The sequence below is a fragment of the Stereum hirsutum genome (assembly GCF_000264905.1).
Source record: "Stereum hirsutum FP-91666 SS1 unplaced genomic scaffold STEHIscaffold_9, whole genome shotgun sequence".
NCBI lineage: Eukaryota > Fungi > Basidiomycota > Agaricomycetes > Russulales > Stereaceae > Stereum > Stereum hirsutum.
In genome coordinates, this window is record NW_006763139.1 from 321345 (window position 1) to 339596 (window position 18252).

The following is an 18252-nucleotide window of genomic DNA, read 5'->3' on the forward strand; positions in this document are numbered from 1 at the left end:
TAAATCCCAAACCACAGATTCGCATTAAAAGAAGAGACATTTATGAAGTTGTTCAACAGATTAGAACAGAGCAGAACAAGCAAGAAAATATGACTGATACCATCCCCCATTCCTCTCAAACATTGACTTCCCCGTTCATTTCACAGCCGGACGGTATCCGAGAAGCTGGAAAAGAAAGCGGTTGACGAGAGCACATGTATCTAGTGCTCCGTCTCCTCCCACGTCCTTCCTACAGTCTTGATAAGATCGGCTTCGGCAAGCTGTTTCCCGCTCGTGAAGTACCCAGCGGCTATCTTCGCGTCGATCTCTACGCGAGAGTCCTTAGGGATGAGGTGGGCTGTACGAGTCGAGGGAGAGAACAGAAACGAGTGAAACAATCAACAGTGAAGAATAGTAAGCGAACCGAACGCGACCTGGATGAAAAACGGGAGAAAAAGAGAAAGGGGACGTACCCGGAAGACCATATCGCTTCAAGATCGGGATCCCACTGCCCACTGTCGCGTCATTTTTCCTACATTACACAACAAACACATCAGCATTCACGCAACGTCACACTGCACCACGACTCAAGCGTTCGTAAAAAAAAAAAGAAGAAGAAGAAGAGTCGCAACTCAGAACTAATAAGAGATACAAAAATCAGTCAGCAAATCGATATCCCACCTAACACGAAGGGAGAAAAAAAAAGGGGGTAAAGACCCACATCCCAAACCTGTCCGCAACGCCAGGCAACCACCAAATGGGCTCCACCGCTGCCTTACTGACCCTAATCACCACCCCAGGATCTTCCTCCGTATTCTCGCACCCATCTGGATTCCTCAACAGCTCACTCTTCAACACGGTCTTCCCATCTACCGGAATCTCACCCTTGCGCGCACTATCACCAATCTCGCTCATCTTAATATGCGCATCCGTCACCGCAGTAGAAGGCCTCACATCCAACCCCAACCCGCCCTCTTCTTTCCCGTCCGACTCGTGCATGAATACCTGGGGCGTCAAGTGTCCCCACAGATCAAAGGAAACGATCTTGGACGGGTCGTACCAAGAGGGCTGAGGCGGGATCTCGACGGGTGGTTCGGTTTTGGGGTAGTCCGACTTGTGTGTCGGGATGAGGGCGCCCATTGCGATGGCGAGGGCACGGTAGATGGAGTAAGAGCCGGAGTGGGCTCCGATGGCATTGCGGGACTTGAAGGAGGAGAGGAGCCGAGAGGGGATGATGGGACCGCGAACGCTTGGGTCGGAGGTGCCCCTATTGGAGGGGGTCAGAGTGCATACCATGTTGGTCGGGATAAGCTAAGTATAGGGAAAAGGAGGCGGTTTTGTGGTTAGTATGAGGATTTTTGAGATAGAGGAGAGGAGGAGACGGGATGGTATCCCAGAACTGAATACGCCACACGGCGAAGTTCACAACGAAGTGGATAGGGGCTAGTGTGGCGTATGAGAAGTTCTTCGAGCCAACCTGCGGGGGTGACCTGAGGAAAAGACTACGATAAAAATATAGCGCCCATAGTTCGCATGACGTATGCGCATTGCAGAACGTCACAAACGTTATACGTAGATGACAAGATATCATCTGAGGCCTATACCGAGACGTTCACCGTGAAAAATGGGAAAGATACCCGTTTATGCATAGACAGAAACGAAAAACAGAAATGTATGCGACCATGCAGTAATAGTCTTCCAGAAAAAAAAATACAAAAGCAAGTTAGGGCACAGGGAATGCGGTCCTTGCTCCTCATGAGCCACTGTGGCACCGCCGCATAACAAGAAGACTATGCCTTGCCGAACCACACGCCTACATCGCACCGACATAGACAGCATGCGTACTCCACAACGATAAATCGAAACACGATACTGTACTTTTTCGACCAAGTGTTCGTCACGCATCACGCAGAGGGCGTCGGCGAACAGTTTTGGTCCCGGGGTCACGCATACACACGGGTTCACGAACAGAAAATCGTGACGAATCTGCGCTGAAAATCGCCCAAAATTCAATTTTTGGGAACTAATGCGAACAATTCCGCTTGTTCGTCACGCGTGGCCCGCCCGAACGAACCGTGGCCCAGCGGTGGTCACGGCTGACATAATTCTCCCACGAACACTTGGTCGAAAAAGTACAGTAACAATCTAAAAATGACCCGCCAGGCAGAGAAACAAAGGAGCGCAGAACTCACTCGTCAACATGACCCTCCCGTGGTACAACAACTTCTCCCTCTGCTTGTCCGTCAGTACCCCGTTCGCTTCGGCAGCAGCCAACTCGTTCATCTTGGGCAGAGTAGGAATAGAAAAAGTACTCGAAGGAGGACCGGAGAGCAGGTCCAAGGCAAGAGGGATAGGACCAGCAGATGGTTTCACGGGCGGGGATGTTGGGTTGCTGAGGCCATTGAGCTAATTGCGTCACAAGCCATGTCAGCATGCATGCTTGGAGATGAGAGGTTGTAATAAGAACCATACATGGTATGGTATAATGGGTGACAATGTTTCTAGAGTAGGGGATGGGGATGGAGTTGCGGAGGATATGAACGATGACGAACCTTAGCCTGCAAAGCCTGGTGAGAGACATGCAACGACCGAGGCTGAGACAATATCTGCGTGAGCAGAGCATTATTGACAAGGATCTTTTCTGGTGCGGAGGGCGTGAGAGAACAACTTTGATATCAACGTTCCAATCTCCGCTGCAAATGTCCGGGTTCACCCGATTTTGTGGTCGGCGCTTCGTTGGCGCTTCGTATAATCGACCACTCCTCATTGTGCATCCTATTGGACCATAAGGGGTCCTCCTCTTTGCATTGAATCTTATGGGTTGTTTCCATACTTTATCTCTCCATGACTGGCTATGGATGACTCTGCCCACACAAGGGAGCTTTAGGAAGCTTCCCCATGTGACCTGTGCCTGAGAAGAATTGCGCTATGTCGCTCTGGCTCGATTCTTACTGACGCACTCGCTTTCCCTCGTACTGTCCATCCCTACCTTCCTGGCCGCGACCACTTGGTGCACAGCCCGCCATGACTAGTCTCGACGCTTCTGCCATTGCCTCGTCTTGGATCACTAGCTTCGGGAAGGCTGTAGAGGCTGGCGATGTGGAAAGTCTTGTCTCCACTTTCGTGCCAGACGGTTACCTCAGAGATATCCTCGTCTTCACCTGGAATAATCGCACTCTTCATGGTCACGATGATATCTCCTCTTTCCTTCGTTCAACCTTTGCGCATGCGAGCATAACCAATGTCCAACTGGACGAACGTCAATACTTCAGCCCTACATATGGCCAGATTGGACCTGGAGTCTTTGGTGTCTCAACTGGGTTTACCTTTGAGACCTCAATAGCTACCGGTAATGGGTATGCGAGGTTAGTTGAGGACAAGCAGAAGCAGTGGAAAGCGCTATCAGTCTTCACTATGATAGACGAGTTCAAAGGCTATCCGGAGATAGGACAAGAGTCGGGTTCATACGGAGGACATACTCGTGCGTACCTAGCGATTACGATTACTCGTATGTTCTCATGACTGACTTTTACCAAAGTTGCCTGGGATTTGGTCAAAGACGAAAGGTGGCGCAGAATCGAGAGCGAACCTCATGTTGTCATAGGTCCGTATCTCCGTGTCTTCACGACCATAAATGCCCAAGCACATCACTCAGGCTCATATTTCAGTCGGAGCGGGTCAGACTGGTCTCAATATCGGTGCTCGGTTGAAGCAAATGGGAATATCGACACTGCTCATTGACAAAAATCCTCGTATCGGAGATGTGTGGCGCAATCGCTATCCGACTTTGGTTCTTCACACACCCAGGCCACACCACTCAAGTGCGTCTCTGTTATCTCTCCTCCACGCTATCCGAAACTAACCGGCTTGTAAACGCTCATGCAGTGAATTATCAACCCTTTCCGTCCAATTGGCCCACTTTTAGCCCTCGCAACAAGATTGGGTGTAAATTTTTATCCTTACCAGTTTTCATCGCTTACTTTTCGCCAACACTCTAGGCAGACTGGCTTGAACAATATGCCATATCTCAAGACCTTGTCGTCTGGACAAACTCCACATTACAGCCTGTCCCGAGCTACGATCCTAGTACCGGACGCTGGACATGCATCGTCTCTCGAAACGACACACCCGTTCTCCTCAAGCCTGCCCATATCATCATGGCGTGTGGAACTCTTGGAGCACCGCGCATCCCTTCCGTTCCCAAGGCCACCGAATTCGGAGGTATACAGCTTCACGCCACACAGTATCAAGGCGGCATTCCCTATACGGGAAAGCGTGTCATTGTCGTCGGTGCTGGCAACACTTCGGCGGACATATGTCAAGACCTCGTGTTCCATGGTGCGAAGAGTGTCATGATGGTTCAACGGAGTTCGACATCCGTGGTATCACAGGAGAAGACGGCGAATATGTTGCTTAGGAACTGGCCTCAGGATGTCCCGGTCGAAGTCAGCGACTTCAAGTTTTGGAGTCAGCCGTGGGGTATGTTGAGGAACTTTGCCATCGAGGCTAACAAGATTCCTGAGCGCGACGAGGAGAGTGAGATGCTGGAAAGGCTGGCGGCGAAAGGTTTGAAGCTGAACTCAGGGACAGACGGAAGTGGTCAGTTCTTGCTTGTTTTCGAACGATTTGGAGGTGCGTCGCGTAGTTTCGTCTGTTTATGGACACTACAACGATAGCTTACACACCCGGGGAAATGTGAGGATAGGGTATTGTGAGTTTCTCGTTCGATGTATGTCAAGCATGGTTATGACACAGGATATGCGGGTTTTTAGGGTTAGATGTCGGCGTCGCGGACCTGATACACAAAGGGAAGGTGATCATCAAACAGGGTGTCGAAATTTCGACCTTGACGCCCTCGTCTGTCATATTCACCGACAAGTCGGAACACAAAGTTGATGTTATCATCTACGCGTGCGTGGTTTTCTCCGTCCGATGCATCTACTGCTCCCTTAGCCAACATCGGGGCCTACAGGACCGGCTACCATAGCGTCTTAGAATCGCTGAAGCCCGTCTTTGGCGAGAACGTAATCGCAAAGACACCTAGTATTTGGGGCTTCGATGAAGAACAAGAGATCAACGGATGTTATCGCCCCTCTGGTCAACCTGGTGTGAGTAGTGTTTAGTCTTTTCGGGACGTCTCACTCGTCAAAGGAAATAACGATAATTGCACTATTTAGCTCTGGTACGGTGCAGGAGACTTTTGCAACTCGAGATTTTTCTCGAAACAGCTGGTGCGTTGCCCACAGTCACGGTATGCACGTTTCCTGCTCACGCTCGCACCTATCGTTAGGGTCTCGAAATCAAAGCAATTCAACTCGGTTATATGACTCAGTAATCTCTATGCGTTGTCGTCACTTTATTGCGCGACAGGCGCGGTCTTCCAATATATGTCGTATCTTATTGAGTGTTGTCGCATTGTCAGACCAGTCACAGGTGCTCTCGTCAACCTGCGCCTAGAGCTTACAGACGGACGCTTTAGGCTGACTTCTTGAAGCGCTCGAATATCATGTCTGCAGATCGGATGCTGAACTCCTAACCATCAACCCTGGGGTATTTTGCGCCACTTCTCCATAGAGACTGATAAGATTGTTGTCGAGTGTGCTGTTGAGGAAGTTGACGGAGAAGGGGCTGAAGTTGGCACCGCAAAAGATAGTAGGAGCGGCCAGTTTTTGTTGGTTTTTGAGAAGCTGGGTGCTTTATTTTTACACTGTAACTCCTTGTTTAGCAGCCGAAGTCCACCTTGAATAGTTGAATGGATGCTCTCGACCATCTGGTCAACTCGACTTAGGAGCCTCTTACTGTGGCTACAGTCGTGACTTGAATAATGACTTGCTATATACATTAGTCGTAGTACGGAGCTGGTGATTTTTCCAGCTCTTGATTCAATCTTGATCCTTCTCGAAGTCGTTGGTCCGTTTTGCTAGCGTTCTCGACAATCAGGAGACTGACCTAACGCGATCATGACAGGCTCTTCAGATCAAGGCTATCGAGCTTGGGTACATGAACCAATGAGGCTTGGGGCTCGCACTGTCAACGCCAATCCAATACGAATTCGCGACACGTTCCATAAATCTCTTGAAGCATCATGAAAGAATATTGTGCAATGATTGCTAGTTCTATGTTGATTCTCTCCGTACACCCTGCCTCAAATGCTCACTATATCATCGTCAAACGATGTGGACCAGAAGACTCGAACTCTAAATCACACGGCTTTACTTCTATATACCTATCGTCATTCCCCCGTCCATGTGTCACAACCGCCGCAAAGGGAAGTGGAACCTGTAGCATGGGAATAAGCAGCACGGTCAGTAACCCTTCAGTATAATCAGGATCAGAGCAGTCAAGTCATACACACCGCCGCAATAGCCTTGTCCACTTCCTTCGCCAACGCCTCCGTAAAAGTCGGCATATCCTCCAATAAACCCCTACAGTGCACACACCCCGAGTCCGCCACACTAACCATCACATTCGTCAATGCACTCCCATCCCTAACCACCGTACCCCAATCCGGCGTGACCATCAATGCCCTCGCCAAGTCCTTCTGATAGCGAATGGCCCAGTTCAGAACAGGACTGCTCCACAGGCCCGTCTCAATCCATGTGGTACGGCATTTACAGTCGCGTTCATTGGCATAGCAAGGCAGTCCGATTTCTTCGGGAGATTCGAACCACTGGAAGGAGGTCACGATGTTGGAAGCGGCAGTTCCTGCTCGAGTATGATACCGCAGTATGGCATTGTGTTGGGATGCGGTCATTAGTTTGAGGTCACCACGGGGAATACTGTCGGCTAGGATGGGGAACTTCAGAGAGGCTTTCGTTGCTGCGTTGGCAATGGCGGCCAGATCGTAGGCACAGGCTATCGCACAGACTTTGAGAGGGTATTTTTCGAGGTTGAACATCAGCGTGAGGGAGACCGAGTCCGGGGTACGTCGCACGTCGTATTTACGAAGAATTTTGAGCGCGAGGCGGACTTCGGCAAGATCGGAGAGGGAATGGTCTTCGTTTGGGTGACAAAGCCTATCATTAATAGTTTAATGTAACAAGTCCATAGACGCGTAAGTTCGATCAGTCACTTCTGCCGATAACCTCCATTGCCGAGAAATGTCAGCACGAACCTCAGGAAGAGATATAGAGACTTCTTGTCTTCTGCGACTGGGACCACGGAGAGTCCATCCACGTTATCGTTGCCAGAGGTGGAGGAAGATATGCATTCGGGCTGCAACAGAGAGAACATATCCTTAAAGAATCCAGAGACTTCGGAGAGAATGGACTTTCGGACACGGAAATCGACTGAGTCGCAAGAACGAAGGATCACGTCAGCTAGAGGATCATCGAGTCTGGCATCGGTCGTTGATCGCCTTAGGGAGCTACTTGACAGAGTTGAACGGGACATAGAGAGTCACCAGCTTGGACCACGATGTAGAACAGATGGTGGTGGAAGCCTAAGGAAACCAAGAGTCGACACGACGCGACGTGATTTCGTTCCGTTTACTGTGGCTAGAATTCCAACTCCGCTCTGGGTCCATGTATGTGGCGCGCCACTTCACTGCGTAGGCATCACGAAGCCTCACGGACACAGCGTAACTTGAAGGATTGCACTGGTGGCTCCGTGAAATTACTTAAGCTTATACGCATGCTGAATTACATGGCATAAACCGGTATATTAATGACTACAAGCGACGCTACAAGGTATCGTGAATAAATGTGAGATACAGACAAGACGAAGAGTCAATAAGCAAGAAGGCTGATGCGATACAAGTCAACGTGACTAGCTGATTCAACGTACAAGATACAGAAAAGAGGGATGCACTTGGATATCGTATGCGAAGAAACGGCTCAGGGCAGAAGTGAAGGCGTGAATGGAATCATGGATGAATGTCCAGAATGAACCGATAAAGACAAAAAGGTCGTGTGGGCTTTAGAAAAATCAATCAGTAATTCTCGTCATGACTTATAACCACACAAGAAACCCACAAACGTACCATGGGAACGATTCCATCGCTCAAACAGCATACCCTCCTCCTGTAGTCGTCCCCGTCCCCGTCGTCCCAGCACCTCTCCCAGCACCTCCACCACCAAACAACCTCCCCAAGATCCCTGGCCTCTGCGCATATCCACCAGCAGGCGCAGCACCCACTCCCTCAGTCTTTCCATAATATCCGGGCCCTGCGCTTCCCGCAACGCCGGGACCTCCCGCCATCGCGGGAGCACTGCCGACTGGACCTGCTCCTGGTCCGCCTGCATTGAGACCTCTACGGCGGCGGGTGAAGAGACAGCAGCAGAGGAGTAGGAGTAGGAGTGCTACGACGATTGCTGTTATTGAATAAATCATGATGATAGGTCAGTCAGTCCTTGAGAATGCTCGCAGCGAAGAATAGCTTTGGACGTACCGACGACTATACCCGCAATAGCTCCACGTGCGAGACGACTTCCACGTCTCCTGGTGCTCGTGCTCTGAGCCGCGACGATGTGTATTGTGTTGAAAATGAGGGACGCGAGGACGAGCGGGTGGGTGATGATTTTCGTGGATGACATATTGTTCGATATCTGGTTCGGTTCAATACCTGTCGACGGTATAAAGGAAAGTTGAATGGAAAGATGCGTGGGGCCATGGAGAGGTGGTACCGTCTTATATAGTGTACAGCAAGTCGAACGAGGTGAGAAACAAGTTGACTTGGCGGGAAAACGAGTCACTGTGCAGGAGCTGATGCGGCGTAAAAGGATATGACGTCACCGATGAGCGCCACCCGATTTGACGCCACCCACTGCACGCGCTGATGAGACATTGAGAATGCTTGCGTGCGACTTGCGTTGCTTTACCAGAGGCACTGCTGTTGCTGGTCCATGGGGAATATTGCTGTGTGTGTGAGATTATATACCATCAACTGTGTAGGTTATTCACGCCATAGCCACAGCAAGGAGTAGTCACTAGTGCTGACCCAGCTGTGTAGCGTCCAGGTATTCGATAGATCGAACGCCATAAGAGGCCTCGAACGGCGTTGAATACAATTTATTTGGCTACAGGATAATAGCTTTTGTGTCACGATCAGTGTTGACGAGGGGGAGAAACGTATCAGGTAGAGTGAGCTCACCAAAGCAGAGCAGGAATGGTCGTACCGAACACAAGGTATAAAGAGCCAAACAGACACAACAAACGAGTTCAAGGGATACAGTATCGGGATGTTGATGGGAGGACTCAAATCTGAGTAGCGTGGGCCGGGCGCATCAGAACGGAGGATCGACCTTTGAGAAAAATGCGGAAATAAGTGATTTATAAACGAGAAGAGCCAGACCGACAAAAAGAAAGCAAACCCCGGCGTGAACGTACCTCCGCAATCACAAACTCGACCTGTTTCCCAATCCGTTCCGCAAACAACGGCAACTTCTCGACCTCCTCTCTACACGGTACACACCCACCCGCCACCGCCGCCACCGACCCATGCATAATCGTCGTTCCTCTCTTCATCAGCACCTCCCAACACGGCGTAACCTTCAACTCCTCCGCACACTCCTTCATGAACTCAATAACCCAGTTCAAGACCGGCATCCCCCAATTACTCCCGGCCATGGCGCCGGAGCTAGGGCTTCGGATGGGTGTCGTTGGACACGTACATCCTCTACGTTCCCTGTGTTCCGGCAAGGGGAATTTATAAATGTATTTCATCCAGTCGAAGGACGCCGCCGTTTGTGAGGCGACATCGCTACAGCGGGTGTGATAGCGGAGTAGGAGGTCATATTGGTAGGCTGACATGAGATCAAAATCTTCGCGGGAGATGGTATCGTGCAGCAGTGGTTTCTTCAGCGAGGCTCGAGCAGCCTTGTTAGCGATGGATGAAAGATTATAGCCGCATGCGATGGCGTATACGGTGGTAGGATGATGTTCGGCTTCGTTTGATAGGAGGAGGATGATGGAGTCAGGGATGTATTGGACGTCGTATTTTTGGAGGGTCTTCAATGCTGTCTTCACCTCTTGCAGAGAGGATATTGTATGGTCTGCGCGTGGATAGCACAACCTACAAGTGGATGGAAATATACCATTACGATATCCATTCTGATAGAGGGGAGAACACGCACCTCAAGAACATACTCGTCGTTTCCTCGTCCTCCGTGACGGGTATGACAGCAAGCCCATCGACAAAACCTTCGTCCGAGAATGAACCGTCAACATGCAAATGATCGTTCTCAATAGCATTGGCTTGAGGCAGAGTAAACATCTGCTTGAAGAAATCAGACGCTTCTGAGAGTACGGCCTTCCTGACTCGAAAGTCGACAGAATTGCTACTGGACCGGATGATGACGTCGGCAGCTGGGTCATTCACAAATGGGTGAAGGTTAATGTAGATAGCTTCAGTAGGGGTGGCCATGGCAGGAAGTAGTCTGCCAGAGATATGACTTGGTTTAGCTAGGTAGTGGCTGGTAGTGGCTGAGACGAAGAGCGCCCCAGCGCCACAGTAACCTCGACGCGACAGGACGCCACGCCTTCCTCAAGAATCTTTCTTTGATTTCCTCGTTCGTCATTCAACCAACGTTCAACCATTGTTCGACCGACATTTGACTGCTGCGGTACGGGATGCTCTCCTCTGATGCTGACTTCCAACTTTTCCTCTAGATATCTAACCAAAAATGATCCAAAAGCTTGCGGCTCAACGACACTGGAAGTTGGCCCACACTTACCAAACACTTACAGACGGTCTGAACAGAAACTGGCACTACCAACTTGAAGCTTGAAGCCCGGACATCAGCGAAGCTGATGGTCTCTTGGAGAGCTAGCCAAAGCTTGGAGGAGCTTGCTAGCGCTTGCAAGGCTCGCCAAGGGGCTCAAGGGGCTGTCAGCTTCGCTGATGGGTCTTTCCCCGTCTTACCCACATAGATGCATACACGGTTCCCTACATCACGGGATATCTTCTACTTGAGGTCAGTTTCAGTGCCTTTCAAGTAGCTTATAATTTAAAAACAGTTGACATCATGGCAGATTCAGAGGACGTATCACGGAGATGCTGTGGTCTAATACCTGTCTCCCATAGCGTCTAAGTGATACGGCAATAGCATCGGAATAACGGTCAAGTTGTATAACTTCCAGCCAGTCGAGGCAATCCATCCTTTTCCTCACTAGCTTCTCCCCTCCTCTTTCGCCTCTTCCGTTACTTGGAAAAACCTCGTCATGCACTCAATCGATGTCGTTCTCGTTTCTATCTTTCTTGGACTCTCCCATCTACGTCTCGCCTTAGCCTTCACACACGGGAGTACAGGAGGTGGTGGTCCCGGCAATCTCTCAAGTGGTGCAATCGCAGGAGTTGCAGTAGGTGAGCCCGAAGCTCCTCTTTTCTTGTCCTCATCCACCCCTCTTCACGCTGTCGTGCATGTCGATAGCGCCGTCGGCCGTCTGAAAGCCACAATACCACCTACCAATAACCCTATGGTGCTGATCCACACGATATTCAGGTTGCCTCGCGATCCTAACGCTTTTTATTTTGGTCGTTTGGTGGGACGTCAGGCGACGACAAAGATCTATCTAGGTAACCAGGAGTAGTGCGACGGGGCCTCGGATCCAGAATGGTGAGACGAAGAGCGCCAGTTCTTCAGGGTACGGATATGCTGTCAGGGGAGGGAAGGGAGGTATGGGTGCGGATGAGGTGCAGACCGTATAAGGGACGAGTGGGTGCGAGGTGAGTCTTTAGATCGTTCTGTCCATCGAATGCTTCCTGACACGCAGCGTTTGTAGATCGTCCTGTCTCCAATGAACTAAGTATGGACGTTTACAACAGGTTTTCAGTTTCGATGGGTCTCATTCAACCAGTACAAATAGTACACTTCCTTGGGAAAATGTCATGATCACGAAGAACACTGATGCGCCGTGCCACTCATAACTTGAATGAGCGCATGATGTTTATTCTTCGGCTTACTTCGACGCCACCAAGCACTCGCGATTCCCTTGAAGAGTGTTAGCAAGGGCGATTGCATCCTCTGAACGACGGAGAAATCCAAGATGTGTGGATAGATTTCCTCCTCCCACGATACGCGCTCTTCACCTACATACCTACACATCTAATGTAGAGCATGCTACATGACTCGAATGTCCGACTCCTACGGATACTCCGGGAATGGCAATGGGAGCTGACGGATAGAAGGTGGATGACAAGTCAGAAGGATTTGTAGCACAGATGATGGTAAAAGAAATCCTACATCGGAAATGATCGAAACCACCTCGTCCCCAAGCTGCGAGTGAAATCGCAAGAGGTTCCTCACCTCGGCCTCCGCGCTGCAGTCTTGATGCAGACACCCAGAGCGCCCTGCAGCACCAGCAGCATGCGCCAAGGCTTTTCCATCCCGAGTGGCCGCATCCCAGTTCGGTGTTCCCTTCAATGCATTGGAAATCTCCTTCTGATACTCTATCATCCACTTCTTCACATCGTCAATCCATTCGGAAGCGTCGACTTCGATGCAGGGACAGGTACAGGTTTTGGATGGACGGACAGGAAGATGAACGTCCTCCGGATCATCGAACCACTTCCATGATGTTGCGACATTTGAGGCAGCACTGCTGGCAGATACATGGTACTGAACAAGTTTATTGAAGTGCGAGGCCGTCATAAGGTTGAGAACCTCGGGAGAGACGAAAGAGGCGCCAGCGAGGATGGGACGTCTAAGGGTCACTTTGGCGGCGGCGTTGGCGATGGCGGGGAAGTTGTAGCCGCATGCTATGGCATATACCCTAATGGGATCTTCCTGGGCAACCAACATGAGTGCTAGGCCGATAGCATCAGGAACACGTTGAACGTCGTATTTTCGTAGAACCCTCAGTGCAAGCATGATTTCTGAGACTCCCGCGAGCGAATGATTCGCATTTGGGTAACACAGTCTAGTTAAATTGAAGCTGTAAGAACACTTTGGAACGGATAACCATCAACCGTGGGTGGAGGCTCACCTGAGAAAAAGAGAGAGTTCGCCCTCGTCCTCTGCCACGGGAATCACAGGGAGTTCTGCACCTCCGGTACTGTCATTTGAGGAGGACAAAACAAAGGTGTCTCGGCAATCTTCTTGCGGCAGTGAGAACATCTGCTTGAAAAATGCCGAGACTTCTGCTAAGACCGTCTTGCGAACTCGGAAGTCGACGGAATCCGACGAGCGTATAATCACATCTGCATCAGGATCGCGAGGAAAGACTTTCTCTGGAGATACAGCATCTTCTGCCTGTGATTTAGGTGCTTTTGATGAGGGCATGAAGTCAAAAAGACTGTACGGAGGTTAGATGGTGGTGGACAAAGCGCGAGACTACAGTACTCATAATTTGACGTAGTACCGGAATCTAGCGGGCGGTAACTCAAAAGAATCGTAGCTCCGCTCATCCATCTTCGGAGGCTTTCAATCCCCTGCTAAAGTGTTACCGTTGCCGAGCCCCTTTCTACTTTGTTGACCTTGGAGATACTACGAAATGCCACGATCTATCTCTGCACCCTCGAGCTCGGACTCTGCGATTGACATGCCTGATGCAGACATTATCGTCCGGTCAGCGGATGCCGTCGACTTTCGCGTCCATAAAACCGTGCTCTCCGTCTTCTCGTCTGTTTTCGGTGATATGTTGCCCATGCCTCAGCCTCTTACATTGAGATCGGTATCCAAAAGGCTTTCTGTTGTTGATGTCCCTGAAGAGGGTCCTGTGATAGACATATTTATTCGGTGCGTTTCGTCGTCAGACCTAGTTGCGCCCTGAAAATATTGTGTGGCGTCTGAGTCTGACCGTGGAAGCACTGCTCACATCCTTTTCCATATCAGACTATGTTATAGACTTCCGTTACCACCGATGTCAATGAACGACATTCAACGTATTCTTCAGGTACTCGACAAATATATGGTCGAGCGGACACCCGCCGAGGTCTCCCAGGCTTTGACCGCCGAACTCGACGAGAACCCCCTCGATGTGTATGCTATTGCATGTCGCTATAACCTTCATGGAATAGCCAATTTCGCGGCCAAAACATTACTCAAACTTCCATGCTCGAGACTGTACGGTCTAGACGAAGATTTCTCGACTCATGACAGTCGAACAGTACGAGCGTTTGGTCAAATACCGCATTCTGGCTGGCGCAACAGCAGTCCGCGCCGTACGCAATTTTCCTCGTAGAGATACTTGGACGCTCCATCTCGCTCCTCCCGCCACTGCAGGATTTCGCCAGAGCGCCACTGTTTGCGATTGTAGTGGCATAGTCCACCTGGAGGACCGGGGCTACTGCGCACCTTGGATTGAGGCATTCAAGGAAGTATGATGTACGGTGTTAATGGAGAAGCCGGGATGTTGGGAGACTATATTGAATGGTGGACATACCGGAATTCGGGTCGTTTCTTTTGTTCATAACTCGAAGTGCAACTATTGCATTCGGGAAGTGAAGGGCTTAGGAGAGGTGGCGTCGTGGATGAGAGACGACGTTAAGGAAGCACTCGACAAGGTATATCTCCTCTCTGACAGTTCTTGCTATATGTAGCAGCTCACTCAACAATTAATATCCGTCCATGCAGATAAAGTTGCCGTTGGACGTGGAAGATAAAACATGAACACTTAAAGGGTCAATGTTGACGGTCAAAGAGGGGGATTTTCTTTAGTGTGAGCGATTGCTTCCGTGTCTTCGCCACTCTATGGGCTGATTTTCTGGCTCAAAACCAGAAAAATATGCATTGGATGTGCTCTCCTTATCCTCTCGGGAATTCATGTCTTTTAGTGCTTCTGTTCGCTCTATGAAGGTACCGTCTGTGAAGCTTTCGTCTGCGCGCCGCGCACATTGTCGCATACATATGACATTCGAACCTAGTGTGTTTCAAATTTGATGAGTCATGACTCGTCAGGCAAACATCACAGACATCCCGGGACGAGCTTCCTAAATATTTCGATGTTATAGCAACCTTCCCAGCGACAATATCTATGGCCTTGGAAAGAAAATCTCGATGACGAGGCATACTGAGCGCTCGCTCAACAAACCGTAGACACAGGAAACTGCGTGCATCGATGGGAGACGATAGATGAATCAGCCTCTGCGGTGAGGAGAGTGTGAGGACGGTGCTCACTCAAGCGAGACGCGAGTAGGGACAACAAGGTAAGAAGGGCCTGGGTGTAGCTCGATAAGAAGGAATCGAGCCAGCATGATGTGGAACAAATACTCACGGTTGCGAGTACAGATTGGGGACGAAAAATTGTTCCCTTAGAAGGGAAGAAGAACCTGTGAATATCGCATTCATGAGCTCTTGTTACACAGATATGAATTAAATGACGAAAAACCTGACCTGGGCTGTGACCGCATCCACTCTGTTGGCAATCAACTCGGTGAAGGCAGGAAGTTTCTCTAGCTCCGTCCGACAACTCGGACAACCAGAAGAGATAGCCGTCGTCGTAGCGCGCATGGTAGCAATTCCTCGGCGAGATATCGTGTTGAAGTCTGGTGTGGTAGCCAAAGCATCCGCCATCTCCTTCCGCCACTGGATGACCCAGTTCGCCACCGGAGATGCCCAAGCAGCCGGTAAAACAATTTGTGTGTTGGGACATTTGCAGGGACGGAACGCAGTGGGAATTGGGTCATCTTGTTCCATCCACTGGAAGGAGGACGCAGCTGTGCTAGCTCTTGTCGCAACATTCTTGTGGTACCGGAGGAATTTATCGTACTGAGAGGCCGTCATGAGATCGAGGTCTTCGTCACTCTGAGAGGCATCGGAGAAGAGGGGAGATTTGAGTGATGCTTTAGCGGCGGCATTGGCGACGGCAAGGAAGTTGTAGCCGCAAGCTATCGCGCAGACCGTGGTAGGATGTTCGTTGACGGCCAACATGAGGGCTAGCCCGACAGAGTCGGGGATGCGCTGAACGTCGTACTTTCGTAAGATTTTCAGAGCACGTTTGACTTCGGACAAATCAGAGAGTGAGTGATCTTGGTTTGGATAGCATAGACTAGTTTTGGAGAATCAAAGTGGAAGGAGTGAGCGAACAGGTACTGGTACTCGGTGGTGCCAGTGTTGACTTGAACTCACCGGATGAAGAGATATAGCTCATCCTTATCCTCAGCAACGGGAACTATATCGAGCCCAACGGACGACTGAAAATCATCAATGGGTTCGTTCTGGGGCAGCGAAAACATGTCCTTGAAGAATGTGGATACTTCAGACAAGACTGACTTCCTGACGTGAAAGTTGACCGAGTCAGATGAGCGAAGGATAGCATCGGCATCTGGGTCATCGATAGTCGCATATCGTTTGTCGGAATCAAAAGCAATCTGAGACATATCACCCACTATATGGACAAGGGAGAAGACCAATACAAAAGACTCAAACGATTTGAATACAGACGAGCGTTGGACAAGCGTGAAAGATGTCGATGAAGGGGCGGACGCGATAAGCGCGTTGGACGCAAGCGCCCGATGCCGAAGTCCTCCAGATCTTTTGAAACTCCGCGCTTATCACGCCTTTTTTCTCGCCGAGTTGTTTTTGTCCTCAACATGCACTGTTCTCGTCCTCCACCATCTGCACAGACCAAAGTTCGCAATTACACATGTCGTCGCTCCATCCGGCCCCATGATTTCTAGAGCTTCAGTCTCAGCACTCACCTTAGAGCATCACTCACATCCTGGACCAATCTCGGCGCTCGGCCGTCACCTAGTGCTCAGCCTGATCTCGGCGACGGACGAACGCCCAATAGGATCACATAATATAAATGTTGGATTGATACATTCATCGAAGTCTTGAATGTCTGGCCTGAGGCATGATATGGCGCTCGATCTGCTACTCGCCTGGCAGAATGATTATATCAACGACCTCTTGTCAGCCAAGCTGACCCGCCGCCCACTCCAGATTCAGTCTTCTCTCTTTACTCCCTGAAGCTTTGCCCATTGTCCTCCACCTTTTCCCTTCTTATTGTGCCCAGAATCACTGCACTTGATTTACAAGGATGTTCTGGCTTGCCATTTCGAGAATCTCATCGAAGCACCTGCCTGCAATGCTCGTCCTCGGCTCACTCGTAACATCCGCTCCCGTCACCTCGATGCATGACGCTGGGAACCCTGTAGGGTATCATATTGATTCTGTCCTGCGAAAGAACGTAGCAGGCCCCGTCAATGTCCCTGATACCGAAACCAGGCTCGAAAATGAATCTGAAAGCATGGGTACGTTTACTGAGATGTACACGATCACGCTATTCTTTGTATCTCTGCCCCACGATGCTGCCTAACATGCACCAGCGACGGAACTGACATTTATGCCACAGAGAATTATATGGAGACCGTCTTACTCGCACGTTTAGATGAGATTTCGAGAATTATCGAAGAGCTCCGTGGGGACATGATCAATTCAGGGAGAATATCTACCTATGAGGCAACGGCAATAGACGACATGAAGAGTCAGTTTCAACGGGTATTTTTCGTGAGTACATTGCGCATTTCGATCGTGGAACAGAAGACTCATAGCGAACATTGTAGACGGAGGCGCCTCAAGATTATGTCCATGTGCAACCTCCGACATCTACGATGGTCAATATCGGGTACGTTCGCAGCCTATAGCCTAACCTCTTAGCATCCGTCATAATATACTGAATCCCTTTGTAGAGCAATCATCTCCGCTGCCATAAACGCGTGTCTCGCTCTCTTCGGCAGCATGTCCGGAGGCATCATCGGCGCTTGGATCCAAGCCTCCATCCAGAGACGCACAGAGGCCGCCATGAAGTTGGTCGAAGAGCGAGCCAAAGCAGTCGCGGAACAGGCGGCCAGTGCTGTCGCGCAGAGGGTCGAGAGCGCGGCGGAAGAGGTGAGAGAGACGGCGGTGAAGATGAAGTCGGAGATGGAGGGACGGAGGGCTGAGGAAGTAGAAGGAATTGTGGAGGGTGCCGTGGAAGGGACGATCATTGGGTTGGCGAAGGGCGTGGAGGAAGCAAACCTCCACGCCAGTTCGAGCACCGATAGCGGCACTCTAATAGGTGACAGCACTCGGGCGAAGGACTGACAGTGTGGCGGTGGCGAAGTAACCGAGGATTTTATGCCACACTGGCGCAAGCACTAGCGCTAGCCGTTATCCTAAGATCCATGCATATTTCCCTGTGCGATAGTCCTCTGTCATTCGCGGCCTGTCAATCTTTACAACCATAGAGGGAGCCACAACGAGGCTGGAGCTAGCTGGAGTTGCTTGAAAACTGCGAGAGTTAGAACGTTGTGTCTTACCGCCGACGATCAAGGTGACCGGGGAAGTGGCTCATGCGTAAGACACCCGCACTTTACGCGGAGTTTCAAATTATCCAGCATGGGTCCCAAGT

General features: G+C 50.4%; 9 protein-coding genes across 9 annotated transcripts; 3 read left to right on the forward strand and 6 right to left on the reverse strand.

Annotated features, from left to right (window-relative positions):
* Positions 1-200: 200 nt before the first annotated feature.
* Positions 201-1275, reverse strand: STEHIDRAFT_111889 (uncharacterized protein; the record flags this gene model as incomplete). The annotated part of the gene is made up of 3 exons (XM_007305316.1): positions 201-337; positions 453-511; positions 701-1275. The coding sequence occupies 3 exons, from the start codon at positions 1273-1275 to the stop codon at positions 201-203; spliced, it is 771 nt and encodes a 256-aa protein (XP_007305378.1).
* Positions 1276-2124: 849 nt separating this feature from the next.
* STEHIDRAFT_157923 (uncharacterized protein) lies at positions 2125-2753 on the reverse strand (the record flags this gene model as incomplete). The annotated part of the gene is made up of 3 exons (XM_007305317.1): positions 2125-2385; positions 2532-2620; positions 2693-2753. The coding sequence occupies 3 exons, from the start codon at positions 2751-2753 to the stop codon at positions 2125-2127; spliced, it is 411 nt and encodes a 136-aa protein (XP_007305379.1).
* A 209-nt stretch (positions 2754-2962) lies between these two features.
* STEHIDRAFT_169262 (FAD/NAD-P-binding domain-containing protein) lies at positions 2963-5334 on the forward strand. Its single transcript, XM_007305318.1, has 10 exons — positions 2963-3460; positions 3518-3583; positions 3648-3800; positions 3865-3924; positions 3982-4611; positions 4685-4690; positions 4752-4890; positions 4952-5087; positions 5157-5210; positions 5270-5334. The coding sequence occupies exons 1-10, from the start codon at positions 3004-3006 to the stop codon at positions 5312-5314; spliced, it is 1746 nt and encodes a 581-aa protein (XP_007305380.1). The 5' UTR covers positions 2963-3003; the 3' UTR covers positions 5315-5334.
* Positions 5335-5820: 486 nt separating this feature from the next.
* STEHIDRAFT_140008 (uncharacterized protein) lies at positions 5821-8513 on the reverse strand (the record flags this gene model as incomplete). The annotated part of the gene is made up of 9 exons (XM_007305319.1): positions 8369-8513; positions 7961-8291; positions 7765-7894; positions 7471-7576; positions 7094-7268; positions 6335-6995; positions 6206-6258; positions 6137-6176; positions 5821-5928 (listed from the first exon to the last, which is right to left on the reverse strand). Exons 2-9 carry the CDS (start codon positions 7975-7977, stop codon positions 5821-5823), a joined length of 1290 nt encoding a protein of 429 aa, XP_007305381.1. The 5' UTR covers positions 7978-8291; positions 8369-8513.
* Positions 8514-8590: 77 nt separating this feature from the next.
* STEHIDRAFT_122270 (uncharacterized protein) lies at positions 8591-10391 on the reverse strand. The gene is made up of 4 exons (XM_007305320.1): positions 10053-10391; positions 9307-9991; positions 9071-9221; positions 8591-9010 (listed from the first exon to the last, which is right to left on the reverse strand). The coding sequence occupies exons 1-3, from the start codon at positions 10340-10342 to the stop codon at positions 9204-9206; spliced, it is 993 nt and encodes a 330-aa protein (XP_007305382.1). The 5' UTR covers positions 10343-10391; the 3' UTR covers positions 8591-9010; positions 9071-9203.
* A 1628-nt stretch (positions 10392-12019) lies between these two features.
* Positions 12020-13199, reverse strand: STEHIDRAFT_140010 (uncharacterized protein; the record flags this gene model as incomplete). Its single annotated transcript, XM_007305321.1, has 3 exons — positions 12020-12092; positions 12162-12837; positions 12904-13199. 3 exons carry the CDS (start codon positions 13197-13199, stop codon positions 12063-12065), a joined length of 1002 nt encoding a protein of 333 aa, XP_007305383.1. The 3' UTR covers positions 12020-12062.
* A 251-nt stretch (positions 13200-13450) lies between these two features.
* Positions 13451-14561, forward strand: STEHIDRAFT_147763 (uncharacterized protein). Its single transcript, XM_007305322.1, has 3 exons — positions 13451-13655; positions 13752-14422; positions 14493-14561. The coding sequence occupies exons 1-2, from the start codon at positions 13459-13461 to the stop codon at positions 14098-14100; spliced, it is 546 nt and encodes a 181-aa protein (XP_007305384.1). The 5' UTR covers positions 13451-13458; the 3' UTR covers positions 14101-14422; positions 14493-14561.
* Positions 14562-15230: 669 nt separating this feature from the next.
* On the reverse strand, positions 15231-16237 carry STEHIDRAFT_157929 (uncharacterized protein; the record flags this gene model as incomplete). Its single annotated transcript, XM_007305323.1, has 2 exons — positions 15231-15906; positions 15987-16237. The coding sequence occupies 2 exons, from the start codon at positions 16235-16237 to the stop codon at positions 15231-15233; spliced, it is 927 nt and encodes a 308-aa protein (XP_007305385.1).
* A 710-nt stretch (positions 16238-16947) lies between these two features.
* STEHIDRAFT_157930 (uncharacterized protein) lies at positions 16948-17945 on the forward strand (the record flags this gene model as incomplete). Its single annotated transcript, XM_007305324.1, has 4 exons — positions 16948-17113; positions 17215-17369; positions 17426-17487; positions 17552-17945. The coding sequence occupies 4 exons, from the start codon at positions 16948-16950 to the stop codon at positions 17943-17945; spliced, it is 777 nt and encodes a 258-aa protein (XP_007305386.1).
* Between the last annotated feature and the right edge of the window lie 307 nt (positions 17946-18252).